This window comes from Ictalurus punctatus, chromosome 4 (assembly GCF_001660625.3).
Source record: "Ictalurus punctatus breed USDA103 chromosome 4, Coco_2.0, whole genome shotgun sequence".
Taxonomy (NCBI): Eukaryota; Metazoa; Chordata; class Actinopteri; order Siluriformes; family Ictaluridae; genus Ictalurus; species Ictalurus punctatus.
In genome coordinates, this window is record NC_071284.1 from 18,670,015 (window position 1) to 18,687,947 (window position 17,933).

A 17,933-nucleotide genomic window follows, 5' to 3' on the forward strand; every position below is an offset into this window, starting at 1 on the left:
AGTATTCTGTCATGTAAGGAGGTTGAGGACAGATGCAAATGCAGATAAGAGCTTTATTAGGCAGGCAGACAAATCGTGAATCAAAAGCGTGGTCCAAACACAAGCAAAAGGTCAGGCGATCGGCAAACGGGCATAAGCTAGGCAAAGCGAAACACCAAACGAGAAACAAGAAGCGAGATCAAAAACTATGAAAAAGAACACGAAGAACAAAGCCTTGGCATGGTGAATACACTCAATACTTCGCAAAGACTAGTGTTCAAACAATCTCTTATGTGTGGTGTGATTGTGAGATTGGATGCAGGTGTGCACGATTAGAATGAAAGTGAGTGTTCTGGGAAATACCGTCCATGGCGGCCATGTTTGTAGGATGCAGTGCAGGATGGGAAATGTAGTCATTGTTTTGCTGTGATACGACAACTATGAATTGTAAATATATGTCAAAGTTACTATTTATTTCTGAATTACTTCTTTGTAGGTTGTAGTAGATTTTGTTGCCTGAACAATAAAAAATGGTTGGTTATAATGTTGCACCTTCACCTCACTGAGTGCAGTTATCTCTTTTTAAGTTTGTTTACAGCTTGATACTGTTGAATTTTAAAATTAATATATAATATTAGACAATTATTATATTACAACTTCAATTGTCAAATAGAATGGCATTGTACATGCATACAATAACGACAAAGCTGTAAGAAATTCAAGAAAAAGCCCATTGATATTTAGTTTTAAATCAGTGTTTTTCACTAGTGTCGCTACTTCCTGTCATCATTTATCACCGTGCAGCTTGGCGCGATTGGGGACTTCCGCATACTTGCCATCAACGACAAAGCAGTAATAAATTAAAACTACAAGAAAAAATATTTATAGTTTGAAATCGGTGTTTTTGACAAGTTTAAGCTGGTGTGTTTCACTATTGCACGACCATAGCTACTTCCTGTCATCCACGCACTTCGGCATACTTTTGTGAAATTTGTGAAATCCCACCTAAAGTACCTCCAACTTACCAAACCCTACCTACTTCCGGCATAAGTACCTCCCATTTGGTAGTAGGTAGCTCCCACTTGGAGGTCTCCAGGCTTCAGCAATTTATACTTGAATGCAGGAGCACTTGAACCTATGCACCGCCTGGTGGATATTCTGGGAAGTGTAACAAATGTATTTAATTCTAAGGAACTAGCCTTGCAGCATTCTGTGTGAAAGGCTTCCTGATCCTGCTTAAAAAAATAAATAAATAAAAAAAACATGCATTTTTAAGGCCACATCTGTCGATACCCTGAAAGTTACCTCCATTTTTGGAACCGAAAATTGAGGTTATGTGTTTACTCTGAGTAAACTTACCCAGGTAGGTCACTTAACCTGCTCTCTGGAATAGCCCCCTGGCATGCTGACACATACAGGGACAAATAAAACCTTTAGCTTATTATTCTATATTTTAGTTCCAGTCATGTGTGGTCACCCTACTTGCTTGGGTTTTCTTGCTGCAAAGGCTGAAGCTGTGCTGAGTTCATCTGATTTAGTTGCCATGCACAAACTACAAAAATTATGGAATCTTCTCTACTTCTTAGTAAAGAAACAAATCACAGATATGACACAAAACAATTTATGTTTAACAGCTGAACATTATGGCTTTCTGAAACATACCTCAAACAAGTTAAATGAAATTAGTTTAATTAAAGGAGTAACAAAGTATTAATTGTGCTTTTTTTTGTTTGTTTGTTGATGATTTCATAATTTTTTCAAAACTGAGTGATTCCATTTTTTCCCTGCAACTTGATCTTGAAAAAAATGTCATTAATTAAAAGTATTTAATTTAATTTATTTGAGGTATGTTTCATGAAGCCAGAATGTTCGGTTATTAAACAAAAATTGTTGTGCGCCATATCTGTGATTTGTTTATTTTATACAAAATAAAAAATCCAGGTGAACATCCTCTTAGTGTGGTGATTCCATAATTTTTGCCAGGGGTTGTATGTACCCCATGATGTGCATACAATCATTACTTACTTCCAAAATATATTGATCTCACTCCAAAATATCACATCACAGCAAAAAGCACATTATCCCTAAACCACAAACTGACCTGTTTGAAAACCTATCCAATATGGTTTTGATTTTTGACAGTTCTAAGACTTGATGATGGTACACCCTGTACTGCATATGCTGTGGTCACTGACCATTCTGTGATAGAAGATCATTATATGCCCAATTCACGTTCTGCACAAGCTGCTGAAGGGCTTGTGTCATTGCCAAAGATGTATCTGCCACTATTTTCACTAATAGTAATTATGGGTTCAAAACAACACATGACACTGGCATTTTATGGAAGCTGGAAAGCCAATAGCCCAGCAAAATTTGATTGAAAATCCTTTAGATGTCATTCAGCTCCAAAAAGTCCTGTCTGTGTGTAAGTGCAAGGCACATGCATAAGAAAGGGATGTAGTGTCGCTGGGCAAAATCGTAGCTCTTTCCAGTGACTCACATGTATTACAGATGTTGCAAGACACTGATCTCTCTCATGCAGATCGAATAAATCAGCTTTCCCATTCCTTGTTAAACCTACTCATGGTGCAGAACACATGTCTAAGTGTGGTATGTTAAACCTATTCAATAGACACTGGCATGTGCCTGGATTTTCAACATATGCAAAAAATAAAAACTTGTGAAAAATGCATTGCTTGCCTGCAAATGAACAATGGAAAAGCTCCCATACCAGTGGAGAGTGCTCAACCAGCTCCTGAATGAGTGTTTGAACTAATGATTTTACTATTTTATTTTATTTTATTATTTTATATTATTATTATTTTTTATTTACTTAGCCCCAGCACAGGGATAGTTACTGTTTGGTAATAGTGGACATGTTTTCTAAATATCCTGAGTGTTTTACCTGTAGGAAACAGGGTGCACAGACTATGGCGGAGTTTGTGATGTGAGGTGATTCCTGGATAGAGGATTCCAAAGAGGATTTCCAGAGACATTGAAGAAACATGGCAAACATTTTGCAAACATAATAATAACAACCAATTTTTCAAAGGTATTGAAATTTGATCTGGAAACACATTATGCCTACCATCCACAAACCAGACCACCAAACAAAAATGGGCTAAAGTCACCATGGATACTGGGAAAAATTAAAAAAATTATATTTAATCCCTAAGAGTTCATAAAGTTTGCAAAGTATGCGTGACATAAACGTGCTGCCTTGATCGGTCAGGAACTCTTTTGGGATCACAATCTGGAAGATAATTTTGAGTAGTGCAACATTGCATGCTGCATGCCACTAGGGGATAGTTGTGCACATACCCCTGCACACACATCACCTTCACCCAGTGTGTTATACCCAGTGCTTCATCTTGAACCAGGCACTGGTGAATTGAGGTTTGGTTACAGCCTGAATCCACCTATGCATGGTATGTAACCCTTTCAATACTCACCGGTACATCCCAGCTAAATTCGGGGTGGCCTGAGGTATGAGTGTTTTTTTTTTGTTTGTTTTTTTTTACTACTTTTATTCTTATTTTTCTATTCTTATTGTATTTATTTATTTATTTATTTTATTATTATTTTTTTTTTCCCAATTCCATTCCTATTTAATGTGTATTATTTCCTATCTGTTTTTTGTGTAATTGAGCTGCTGTAACAAGGGAATTTCCCCAGTGTGGGATCAATAAAGTTTATCTTATCTTATCTTATATACACACACACACACACACACACACACACACATACAGTATCTCACAAAAGTAAATACACCCCTCACATTTTTGTAAATATTTGATTATATCTTTTAATGTGACAACACTGAAGAAATGACACTTTGCTACAATGTAAAGTGTACAGCTTGTGTAACAGTGTAAGTTTGCTGTCCCCTCAAAATAACTCAACACACAGCCATTAATGTCTAAACCGCTGGCAACAAAAGTGAGTACACCCCTAAGTGAAAATGTCCAAATTGGGCCCAAAGTGTCAATATTTTCTGTGGCCACCATTATTTTCCAGCACTGCCTTAACCCTCTTGGTCATGGATTTCACCAGAGCTTCACAGGTTGCCACTGGAGTCCTCTTCCACTCCTCCTTGACGACATCACGGAGCCAGTGGATGTTAGAGACCTTGTGCTCCTCCACCTTCCATTTGAGGATGCCCCACAGATGCTCAATAGGGTTTAGGTCTGGAGACATGCTTGACCAGTCCATCACCTTCACCGTCAGCTTCTTTAGCAAGGCAGTGGTCATCTTGGAGGTGTGTTTGGGGTCATTATCATGCTGCAATACATGCTGGGATCATGCTCTGCTTCAGTATGTCACAGTACATGTTATGTCACAGTACATGTTGGCATTCATTGTTCCCTCAATGAACTGTAGCTCCCCAGTGCCAGCAGGACTCATGCAGCCCCAGACTATGACACTCCCACCACCATGCTTGACTGTAGGCAAGACACACTTGTCTTTGTACTCCTCACCTGGTTGCCGCCACACACACTTGACACCATCTGAACCAAATAAGTTTATCTTGGTCTCATCAGACCACAGGACATGCTTCCAGTAATCCATGTCCTTAGTCTGGTTGTCTTCAGCAAACTGTTTGCGGGCTTTCTTGTGCATCATCTTTAGAAGAGGCTTCCTTCTGGGATGACAGCCATGCAGACCAATTTGATGCAATGTGTGGCGTATGGTCTGAGCACTGACAGGCTGACCCCCCATCCCTTCAACCTCTGCAGCAATGCTGGCAGCACTCATACATCTATTTCCCAAAGACAACCTCTGGAGATGATGCTGAGCACGTGCACTAAACTTCTTTGGTCGACCATGGCGAGGCCTATTCTGAGTGGAACCTGTCCTGTTAAACCACTGTATGGTCTTGGCCACCATGCTGCAGCTCAGTGTCAGGGTCTTGGCAATCTTCTTATAGCCTAGGCCATCTTTATGTAGAGCAACAATTATTTTTTTTCAGATCTTCAGAGAGTTCTTTGCCATGAGGTGCCATGTTGAACTTCCAGTGACCAGTATGAGGGAGTGTGAGAGCGATGACACCAAATTTAACACACCTGAGACCTTGTAACACTAACAAGTCGCATGACACCGTGGAGGGAAAATGGCTAATTGTGCTCAATTTGGACATTTTCACTTAGGGGTGTACTCACTTTTGTTGCCAACAGTTTAGACATTAATGGCTGTGCGTTGAGTTATTTTGAGGGGACAGCAAATTAGCACTGTTACAAAAGCTGTACACTCACTACATTACATTGTAGCAAAGTGTCATTTCTTCAGTGTTGTCACATGAAAAGATATAATCAAATATTTACAAAAATGTGAGGGGTCTACTCACTTTTGTGAGATACTGTGTGTATGTATGTGTGTGTGTGTGTATATATGTGTGTGTGTGATATATATATATATATATATATATATATATATATATATATATATATATATATATATATATATATATATATATATATATATATATATGTGTGTGTATATATGTATATATATTTTTTCTTCCATTTGCGAATAATCGCACCAACTGTTGTCACCTTCTCACCAAGCTTCTTGGCAATGGTCTTGTAGCCCATTCCAGACTTGTGTAGGTATACAATCTTGTCCCTGACATCCTTGGAGAGCTCTTTGGTCTTGGCCATGATGGAGAGTTTGGAATCTGACTGATTGATTGCTTCTGTGGACAGGTGTCTTTTATACAGGTAACAAACTGATATTAGGAGCACTCCCTTTAAGAGTGTGCTCCTAATCTCAGCTCGTTACCTGTATAAAAGACACGTGTGAGCCAGAAATCTTTCTGATTGAGAGGGGGTCAAATACTTATTTCCCTCATTAAAATGCAAATCAATTTATAACATTTTTGACGCGTTTTTCTGGATTTTTTTTTTTGTTATTCAGTCTCTCACTGTTCAAATAAATCTACCATTAAAGTTATAGACTGATCATTTCTTTGTCAGTGGGAAAACGTACAAAATCAGCAGGGGATCAAATACTTTTTTCCCTCACTGTACATATATATATATATATATATATATATATATATATATATATATATATGTGTATATATATGTATATATATATGTATATATATGTATATATATATATATATATATATATATATATATATATATGTATATATATGTATATATATGTATGTATATATATATATATATATATATATATATATATATATATATATATATATATATATATATATATATATATATATATATATATATATATATATATATATGTATATATATGTATATATATATATATATATATATATATATATATATATATGTATATATATATGTATATATATATATATATATGTATATATAATTAGTGTGTGTGTGTATGTATAAAATTTGATGGCAGTATTTCCCAAGTTGCAAAAAAAAATAAACTCAAAGCTTATTTGTTAACATCATGTGCCATGCTAATGCCAATGCATAAAACCATTGCTAAGATAAGAATAAGAAAAACATACAATTACATCACGGTGCCTACACAACTTCGATGCTTGGCCCCCCGTTAGAAAAAGAAGCGCACACTAACAATAAGGTGTCTATTTGCCGTTGGTGGCCTCAAATGACATTATATAGTTTTTTGTGTATTTACAATGCACATAACATACATTCCTGTATGGCATTCTGTTGTTAAATTAAATTGCGTGACAGTTGGGCTTAATATTACATCTCACTTAAGCTAAAATAATACAAACACCTGTACATTATTATCAGAAAGACTTATTCCTCAAAAAGGATGAAAACCAAACATCTACATGTAGATGGAAGCCATATGGCTGAGTCCGGTTCCTCTCAAGGTTTCTTCCTCTTAAAACATCTTAGGGAGTTTTTCCTTGCCACCGTCGCCACTCAGTGGCTTGCTCAGTTGGGATAAATTCACACCTTTAATATCTGTATACCATGTTGATATTTCTGTAAAGCTGCTTTGAGACAACGTCTATTGTAAAAAGTGCTATACAAATAAAATTGAATTGAATATGGCAGTCAAAGAGGAGAAAATTACAACATCAGTTGCCCAGGTAAAAATTTGGGTTTGGTAATGACTGCTATAGTAACACAGAACATATACACAGTTGAGTGATGCTGCTGAGAGGTCTTTTATACTCTGTGTGTGATTGAGTTCAGGTGTGTTTGATCAGTAATGAGGTGAGAGGGACCATGTGTGATGGGAATTGGAGTCCGTGCCAGGCATGTTTGTAGACCGCATGATGGTATGGGTAGTGTAGTTGGGTGCTGATTTCAGTGTGAACATGACAGTTTTACTAGGAAGGAAGAATTAATTATTTGTTGTTTTTTTTTTCTGAAAAGTCCAGTTTCTTTTTAAGTCAGTTATATTGCAAATATATGCTAGTCTATGAAATATTATTCTGAATGAATGCTGTTTTATGAAAGGTGCTGTAGAATGTACACAGAAATTAAAGCACAGTTCAATAGGTGAGGTATTTTATTTTATCCATTATTTTATTTAATATTTTATTATATTTTATTTATCTGTATATCTTTAATATCTGTATACCATGTTGATATTTCTGTAAAGCTGCTTTGAGACAATGTCTATTGTAAAAAGCGCTATACAAATAAAATTTAATTGAATTGAATTGATCTATTTTAGCAAAATTTTACTTTATCTATCCATCCATTTTCTGCACTGCTTATCCTACACAGGGTCACAGGGAGCCTGAAGCTTATCCCAGGGGATTCGGGGCACAAGGCAGGGGACACCCTGGACAGGGTGCCAACCCATCGGAAGACACAATTACACACACACACACACACACACACACTCGCATACCCATTCACTGTTTAAATAATAGCTTTAAATAGTTTTGGTCCATTGGCAGATAATGCTTCTAATTTTAAGCTTTCTAAAAATAAATGCTTATATTTTATGAACATATAGAAAATGATCATTTAAAGTTTGAAATGAGTATAAGCATCTAAAATACATTGAATAATCTTATTTTTTAAATTTATAATAATCACATAATAAGAAATATTAGATACATTTGTCCATAGTCAAGATATTTTCACTAAGGGATAATTGCTAAGGTATTATTTTTGCAGTGTAACCATGGTCCACCTGTAGCTGTTCTGTTGACTAGTAGTAACATGATAACGATATGACAGCTTACTCTCAGTGGACTGAAGTTTGTAAACAGTAAAGCAATGTGTTAGGAGGTCAAACAGAATTTGGATGCAAATGCAGGTTTATTAAAAAGCAAACACAGAGACTGAGGGAAACTCAAAATGAAAACCTGCAGGCGCAGGCTATCAGAAACAAGGTACACTAGGCAAGTGGAAACTTGCAAGCAACCGAACAAAGTAAAAACCATGTCAATCAAAACAAAACAAAAGTCTCAGAATTATCATTGGTAGAAAGCATAGGCAAGACTTGTAGTGTAGTTTATTTAAAGTAATTTAAATATGCTTGTATTTCCTCATTTGTAAGTCACTTTGGATAAAAGCGTCTGCTAAATTAATAAATGTAAATGTAATTAGTGTGATTGGGAGAAGGTGTGCATGGTTAGCAATTAGGGGACTGTGAACAGTAATACAGGTCAAGTGGCAAATTAGTTGCTGTGGTCTGTAGTTTGTTCACATGGCTTAGGACCTTGGCAAATGGTGTTTGTTTTTTTTTTGTTTTTTTATTAACCAATTAATGTAGGTGGTGAGGTGATTTGCTGCTGATCCTGGGAAACAGAGTTGTAAGTATAAATGCCTTACCGGTACATTGTCATTTCTCATTAGGTTAAACAACAGCCATCAAATTGTTCTTGCATTGGGACGATCAAAATAAAGCCCTGGTGAAGTGATGGTACATAGACCATTCATTAAGTGCTACAGACATTGGCCTACTGACAGTATACTGCCAGCTTATTGCAAGGTTACCGCTAGTCAAGAGGACACCATCAAAATAAATTATAATCTACTCTTATAGCCAAAACTTCACTATTTATTCTCTCTTCATTATTTTCTCCCTTTTTGTGTATGTATATTTGTCTGTGCTAACAATGGGTAAGCAATGGAACATCAGTTGACAGTGAAGTCTCTCAATGATTTTTTTTTTTGTCCTCTGAGGAAGTTAAAGCATGATTATCCCAGGTGAAGCAGAATCTTGCATCAATCTGTTTAGTGTGGTTCATTTAACATACAATACCATCTATTATCTAAAACTGATAGATTTTTTAGATTTTCTCTCCCATCTAATATCACAATCCACCATCGCTCCTAATAATTTATTAAACAGTACACTGAGGCACCAAGACCCATCAGCACAACAGCAGTAGCAAACTCTGTATGTATATGTGTCACATATACACACAGTGATATACTACAGTACAGTGAAATTATTTTCTTCACATATCCTAGCTTGTTAGGGAGTCAGTCATGATATGTCACCCCTGGAGCAGATAGGGTTAAAGACCTTGCTCAAGGGCCCAAAAGTGACAGCTTGGCAGTGTGTAAGGGGGGGAGGGGTTGATATCAAAAGTAACAGTTAGTATCTGGTATGGATACCAGCTGCTTTAAGTATTAGAGTGCATCTCATCTTCATGAACTGCACCAGATTTGCCAGTTATTGCTGTGTGATATTACCCCACTCTTCCCCCAAGGCATTTGCAAAACCTCGATCACGCCTTTGGGGGGAACATGATTACATGTGGTTTGAAACTGCAATGACAATCAGCTGTCCTTCCTGTCTCCCTTAAGCACTGTCTTAGGCATCTTACATTATAGACATTGCAATTTTTTGCTCTAGCTTCATCTGCAGCCCTCATGCCTCCCTGCAGCAAGCCTATGGCATGTTCACGCAGGTGAGCAGGCACTCTAGGCATCTTTCTTCAAGTGTTTTTCAGAGTCAGTAGAAAGGTCTCTTTAGTGTCCTAAGTTATTGTAACTGTGATCTTAATTGCCTACCACCTGTAAACTGCTAGTGTCTTAAGGACTGTTCCACAGGTGCATGTGCAATAATTGTTTATGGTTCATTGAACAAGCATGGAAAACATTGTCTAATAAAGATCTGTAAAGCTTATTTGGATTTTACAAAATTATCTTTAAAATACAGGTTTTTTTTCTGAAAAATGGACATTTCTTTTTTGCTGAGTTTATGTATCATCCACAAGCATTTCTGATCAAATGATTATTTCATTAAAACAAATTACACAGGGCATAATAACAGTCCAAATGAATGCACACTGCAACATACACATCATTTATTGTGAGATTTTAACATGCCACTGTAGTGCACAGTGTGAATGCAACGTCTAGAGTGAACAACCTTGTAGTTGATAATATTGGGAACTATTAAAATAAAATGTGAAAGTTGATAGTTATGGCAAAATTGGAATGAATGATCTACAATATATATATGGAGTGGTGTTAGCTAGGTTGTTATCTAGGTTATTATCCTACTTCCTGTGTATATGTGAAGCATTTGACTATGACAAATGAGGAACATTTTTAAAAAAAGTAATAACTAATTAAATAATTAATACAACTAACTTAATCTACTTCATGTCTCTAGGGGCAAACCAGTGAAAATTAGGCTGATATAATCCAAGACCTCTGGTTTTCACATTTAATGCATCTCTGTGTTGCTCAATAGCCATAAATATCAGTCTCTCACGCAGCAGAGCCCAGTGGGTGGGGGGTGGTAGTTGTGTGTGTGTGTGTGTGTGTGTGTGTGTGTGTGTGTGTGTGTGTGTGTGTGTGTGTGTTCCTGGGGGGGGGGTCTAGGCCTGGGGGGGGTCATTTATGCTTTTATGCTAAAAGTATATACTATTTCCTGAATTTTGTGGGTGTGCTTAGTGATTTTTTTTTTCATCCCTATTCACATCTTTTTTTTCTACTTTCCTACCATCTCGCACAAAAAGACATGGTTAGGAATGAAAGAAAACACTATTCTGAATGTCTAGTTTGGGATTTGTGGGGACTTTTAACCTTGTGTTGAAAAACATGGGGATGATTATTGTTTCGCTTAACATGTGTGGGGAAGCTAACTGGTATAGAAGTAAATTGCATTCATACCTACATCTACACATTTTGTAATAAGATTTGTTTTATATCATCCATTTACTGCTTTCACACTTGTTCTGGTGTATAGTGGAGCACATCTAGGTGGCTAGAGCCAAATAAGTCCATTGATGCCATTCTTAAAATGACAAATCCACATGCAAAGAGAATAGCAAGTCGTATTTATGAAAGGGTAGAAAATGGACTTAAATGTTTAATGTGTGTAAAAAAAAAACCGACAGCAGTTGGAGGAAAATCAAACAGAAGGTTGGAGGGATGTAGAAACATAGCACAGTGCAGAGTGGGAGCACAGCAGGAGAGGATAGACCACCTCCTCTAGGCTATGACTACTCAAGCAGGGCCAGCTGGCCCTCTTTTCTCTGAAGCACAATGAAGGCCAATACCATACTGGCCTTTCGGTGCCAGTGCCCTAAACCTTCTGAGAGCATGTGGCCCTGTGTTCCTAATGGCCTGAAAAAGACTGATATTCTTAGTATCAATACCCTTTAATTAAGTGGGGAATAGGCTGAAAAAGAGGTGGAAAAGGTAGGAATATGAGGCATGCAATGCCCATCACTTAGTGTCCTGATTGCAATAAGAACACTTGTTTACAGTAAATCCAGTAATCCAAATAAGAAAAAAAATTTTTTCCATGTGTAGTTATACTAAAAATATGTCTCTCACAGCCATCTCCTTCATTCCGTATTCTGCCTTTGTTTGTCCATCTTGATCCCTCTTACCCTCCCTTCCTCCCACTCCCTCTCTCTCTTACTCATTCACTCAATCCACTCTCTGGGTGAGTGCCCTGCATGTCACTGTGACTCTAATATGTTGTTCAAAATGGTTCTTCAAAGCTTCTGACAATTTTGGTGGGAAACAAGCCTACATCTTCATGGTGGCCTTCTGACCACCATCTCTCACTGTTTTTCTTTCTTTCTTTCTTTCTTTCTTTCTTTCTTTCTTTCTGCAATTGTCAGTTCAGACAGTTTTGTAATAAGTGTACCGTGTGTGTGTGTGTGTGTGTGTGTGTGTGTGCGTGCGTGTGTTGTGTCTGTGAATGTGAGAAAAGGAGGGAGAAAGAGACATCTGTCGGTTTTGTCCTCAGGATAAACCACCTACACACAGAGCAGCGGGATCACACAGTAAAGAACTAAAAGCAGCCAGTCCCACTTTGCACCAGTGCTTATACAGTTACATAAATGCACACTTATAAATCACAAAATACTAAATCATTTCACTTTCTAAATATCAGATCTGCACATATGTGTACACACATAGCAGCATGGTGGTACATCACTAGTGCAAAGAAAACCCTGTTTTGAGACAGAGATGTTTACTGTATTAAAGAGACTTTTTAACCCCTTAAACTCCTTGGACCCTGTCAGTGAGTTCAGGCTCACATGCCTTTCACATACCTTTAACTACAAGCCTTTTTTAGCTATCTTTACTGAATAGTTAACAGAAGTTGCTTAATAATATATAATGAGCAACTGAATAATAATGAGTAAATAAACAAAAAAATTTTTAAACACAGTCACGTACAAAGACAGGCTGCAACCTTTATCAGAGCCATTTTGTTTGTTTGTTTGTTTTTTCAGCAAATACATTTTACTTTCTCAAATACACTGTCATTCTTACCAAAATATATACAACATTTACCATGTATCTAAAATTAATTTCACTTCAGAAACATTTGATAATATATACTGACATCTAAATATCTAAATACTTGTTTGTACAAAGTCTGACTTTGTACTTACATTAACATTTTCCATGCAGTTCTCAAAGCAAAACACACACACCAGTGGCTTACACTCACCCTGATACTCTTGTCCTGGGATGTAGGCTGTTGGGTTGTCAGAAATCTGTAAGGTTAGCAGCATCTCTCCCCCACCCTCAGCTACCCCAGATTGCTCCACTTCTCCACGATGGGTGCACAGGAAAAAAAAAGGAGTAAAGCGGGGATAAAATCCGACTGGCAAAGACCCCAAATCTACGCTTCCCCCCAACACCAGGGTTAGCAGGGCACAGCTAAAGGCACCCCTAAATGAGGCCTGCCCCATACCCACTTTGTTTAGGAGAAGTTAGGGAGAGAACAAGTGCGTGTGTGAAAGGGAGGGAGAGGGATGTATGCAAAGGGATGCTCAGTCCTACAAGAAGGATATAGTCCAGAGGTCAAGCAGTCTGGCAGTGTCAACTATGTGTGTTCGTGTGTGCTGGTGAGTGTTTGTAGAGCTGGCTAAAGTGCCCTGTTCTCTAATTTTTTTTTTTTTTTTCTTTTTTTTTTTTTTTTTTTTTTTTTTTTTTTTTTTTTTTTTTACATTTTCTTCATTCTCATCCCTTCACTCTCAGGGAGTTCAGAGCATGCCTGTGCTGTCCTGTTCCAGCACTTAAATACCAACCCCTCCCTCACTTTCTCTTTCCTCCCACCCATTCTCCCTCCCTCGCTTTCTATCCCTCCCTCCTTTTTCAGCAACAGCCATGCACGTGCTGCACACTCTCAGAGACACTCTTTTTAGACTCTTTTTTTTTCCTGTTATGTTATCTCAATATTGCTTAAAATTTTAACCCCAAAGGAATCATCTTATGTCTTTTTTTTCTTTACTTCTGTATCCTCCTGCTGGCTTTGTCATATTCCTACCCAGAATTGCACCTCCCTCCATTCTTCCATTTTGTCTTCCCCTCCTCCCAACAATCTGACAGGACTCTTTTCCTTCTCTATGTCTGTGGTCGTTCCTCCTGCACATTTCAGCCACATTTCTCATGCATCTGTATGCCCAGTTGCATGATTTTCCCTTCCTCCTGGCCTGCTCTTTATTTGTTTCTGTTCTCTGTTTCCCATCTGATCTCTCCAAATCTCTCCATCTTACTTAAACAAGTAACAATATTTTGCTGTCCTGATGACCATTAAAATTGATGGCTATCTGTCATTTTTAGTACTTTATTATTTGCATCATGTTTTAATCTGGTAAATACAATCATAGTAGTAGTAATAAGTATATAAAAATGGATAAAATGCACATGCAGACAATTGTTGCAAGCCCTCACCTATTGTCTGGCCTGGAATATACAGTACATATCAAATCAATCTACTCTCTACATATTCCTGTTTCCTGTTTCATCAAATGGAGCAGACACATATTAGTCAACTAACGGTTAATTCATTTCCCCTATTTGTGTCAGTATTTCATTAAGGATTTTCAACCTCTAAATAGTGCATACATTCATGAGTCTGATGATTTTAGAAACTGAATGACTTCAGACACTGTACATATAGCTTTGAAATAGTAATGATTTGTTTGCCCCTAAAACCTACATTATTTCTACAATTAAAGCTGCGGTACTGAACTTTTGCACCTCTATCGCCATCTATGTTTGAAACATAAAATTGTTTTGAGTTATTGATTGAATCATTCTTTATGTGAGTTGTGCTTAGGCACTGTGCATCTGAATCTTCATATGGGTTGTATATTAGCTCCAATACATGACAACGGAGGTGGCAGTGGATACGGTTTTCTTGGAGTAGAGACGAGTTACTCTCTCTCATAGCTAGCAGAAACTAAGTACAATTTACCACAAGAGCAAAAAAAAAAAAAAAAAAAACACAGGAAACTCTATGCCTAGCTGAATTTAGCAAACAAGTGCGCTAATGTTAGCTAGCCTCTGAAATGTCTTACCTGTTTAGCAGAAAAAAAAATTATTCTGATATTATTCTTGTTTTAGCACAGGCTTTGTCACTTAACCTTTTTGATTGCAGGCTCTTCGCAGTTCAAGGATTCTTGGTTTCGACAACAGCTGATTCCCCAGATGTCAACAATGATTACAACTATCCATGTTAAAATCAGCCATCTAGATGACAAGTTTAAATTCTAAGCAACTGTTGTAAGAACAAGCTACAAACACTCCACCATCCTCAGCACCTACACACGCGATGTAGTAGCTGGATCTTCTTCTTTCTGTTTATGGACGTTACGCGACCACTCAAAGACGAATAACAGCAAACATTTCCCGCGAAATCTGACCCAACAGTTCAAATTATTAAATCATTATTATAAGCTTACCGTTTTCTTTTAACTTGCTCAATAATTTATTTTTGTTCATTATTAACAAAAAAAATTCTGTATTGAAGCTTTAATAAAAACTCAGATTAAACAATACAGCAGGTTACCTACATCACCATTGTTCTATGAACAAAGGATAACCACCAGGGGGCTTTGTTTTACACTGTATACCTTCTTACTTGTAGATAGTTCCTACCAGATTGGTGTTGGTTTCAAGTGACTGTGAAGCCTGGTGGTTATTCGATCCTAATAGAACCATAGTTACATACATAGCCTGACACTTTTTTTACCCCTCCCAACTGCCAGAACTTGGTGTTTTAATACTTGGGTAACCTAAATCAGTACATCACAGGTGAAAATCAGGTATAAATCAGGTGATATCCAGGTAGCGGCAAGTCAGACCTTCTGGAGCAGCACAGCTCTAGGTACTGCCCATGAGGGGAGATTCTTTTCATGTAGTGGCATGTCATGGTGGGGCCTGACATCTGGCCTGCCTATAGGCTGAGGTGATATTTATCACCAACTGAACCAGTTTTTGCATAGATAGGGAGGCACCTTGTAGGTCACAGACTTATTGCTGCATCATTTGGCCACCAGTGTATGAGGGTGCGCTTATCACCAAAGCATGTAGCTCACCTACTCTGCTTTACAGAAATCCAAATATAAAATTTAAATATATTCCTAATGAGCTAGCCATAGGCGACAGCATCAAAGAAAAACTCTGTGAGGTGAAAAGAGGAGGAAACCTTGAGAGGAAACAGAGTCAAAATGGAACCCATATTCATCTGGGTGACACTGGATAGAGTGATTATAAATCATTTCAATTCTATAACTGCATAATATAATTGTCAGCAAGAATGCAGTCTTCACAGAAATATATTTCAACTTAATACCCTGTATGGGATTATAATGGGATTTTCTCAGTGACTCGAACACAAGCGTGAGGTGCCAGAGGCTCTTGGGAGGGTGCAATGGACAGAGGTGTCACATCACTTTAAAAAATATTGTAGTAAGTTTATCCACCTGATGAAATACCACCCATATCACTGCCATTCACAGCAATAGCAGTCTGTCTCAGTTCTAGAGAGCTAGGGACAAGTACTAGTGCTTTGGAAATATAACTAGTAGAGTAGAAACACTATATCTAGACAGCAAGATCTACCTAGGCTTTTGCATATATGTTCAAGAGATTCAAATGTTTTATTTTGAACACAGTAATGCAGTGTATTATGCATCGTGAACTAATTAATCAGAGACATTGTGGCTGTGCAAACAAGTAGAGAGAATAATAATAATAAATAATAATAAACACATTAACTGTTAACACTCTGAAAGTAGTCCTTGTTCTGTGGCACAGCAAAAACCATTGCTGCCAGCATTGCAATCAGATCTGCTCCTCAACATCACCAGAATCGACAATGATAACTGCAACTTGGCCATCAGACAAAAATTGTCTCCCAGATGCGGCCTATATCTGTTATATTGGATATATTGTTATCTTATATCAAGGATCTGCAGCCTACAGCCTTGCTCTCTTCAGATAATGAGCAGAAGGAAAATCATTTGCTGGACTTGCAGGGAATTTATGGGTTAATGAGCATGAGTTCTTATTGTAACTAGCTTCTGCTCTAAAAACACTGATTTCAGATGGTCAGCTCTGATGCTACATCATCCATCTACCTTGAAAGAGAGTCCTTTCATTGGTTTATTGGCTTTTTCTTCTCTTTATCATCTGCCATTACCATGACAATTTATAGGTAGCAGCTTACATAGGCTTTGGCTCTTGGATCGTATCTGACTTAAAACCTGGTTCCAAATCCACCAAACGACCATGCCATGTCAGCCTCAGGATTACCACACATTCTGCTGTTGAAACATCCATTCCAGCAATTGGCTCTCTCAAATTACATAAAACATATAAATATGAATAAGATATGAATAAGAAAACACAAGCCTTCTACTTCTTCTGGTAGCTGTGGAACTGAATGCACTGCTGAGTACAAACCAAAAACTAATTTATTAGAGGAGAAAATAAGGGAAGGAAGAACACTCCAATCTCCATCCCCTGATAGTGATCCCATACCATGGCAAAATAGGTTGGTTATGAGTGACTGGAGACACTAAGCTGGAGATTTGTGAATCATTTCTTCGATAGGAAAAATCATGCTGAGAGAATCCTCATTCTGCACTGAAACGGGAAGTACATGTGAGTCCATATATGCAAATTAAGTATATAGAGTTAAGTTAATAGGAGCCTATCACCAGCTCTGGAGGACAGATTACCTGTAGCTCCAACTGTAGTCAGATTTGTTATGCAGAAGAAAGTCCAACATGTACAAAGTAAGAGAAACACAAGAAGGCAACCAAGTTTTATAACATTCTTTCACCGTTACAAAACTGAACTCACGTGCATAACGATCCTATGACCCTGTAGCAATTTGTTCCTTACCTGGAGGTTAGCTATTCATTCATTATTCATATTTTTTTATGAATTATTAGGAATAACAACACTAACAAAATATTTTACATGACCATAACCATGAAAAATGACCATAGGAACACTAAACGCTGCACACTAAGCCAAAACTTCCTTAAAGCTGAAGCTTTTACCTGTCACAAACAGTCCATTGAACCCAAATCTCCAGGCACCGAGGCCACCACATGCCCCAAACCTGAGCAACAAAACAACAACAACAAAAAAACTAATTTATTATTATTATTATTATTATTAAATAATAATAATAATAATAATAATAATAATAATAATAATAATAATAATAATATCTGAACATTAAATCTTCTGTCAGCTGAGGAATTTGTTTATGGCTTATGGCTA

At 37.3% G+C, this 17,933-nt stretch overlaps 1 protein-coding gene across 1 annotated transcript in view; it reads right to left on the minus strand.

Annotated features, from left to right (window-relative positions):
* Positions 1 to 13,410, minus strand: part of reln (reelin) — a 610,589-nt gene extending 597,179 nt beyond the window's left edge. Inside the window, exon 1 of the mRNA XM_053678020.1 lies at positions 12,856 to 13,410. Within this exon, the coding sequence (XP_053533995.1) occupies positions 12,856 to 13,099 (244 nt within the window). The 5' untranslated portion in view covers positions 13,100 to 13,410. The remainder of the gene's footprint in view (positions 1 to 12,855) is intronic.
* Between the last annotated feature and the right edge of the window lie 4,523 nt (positions 13,411 to 17,933).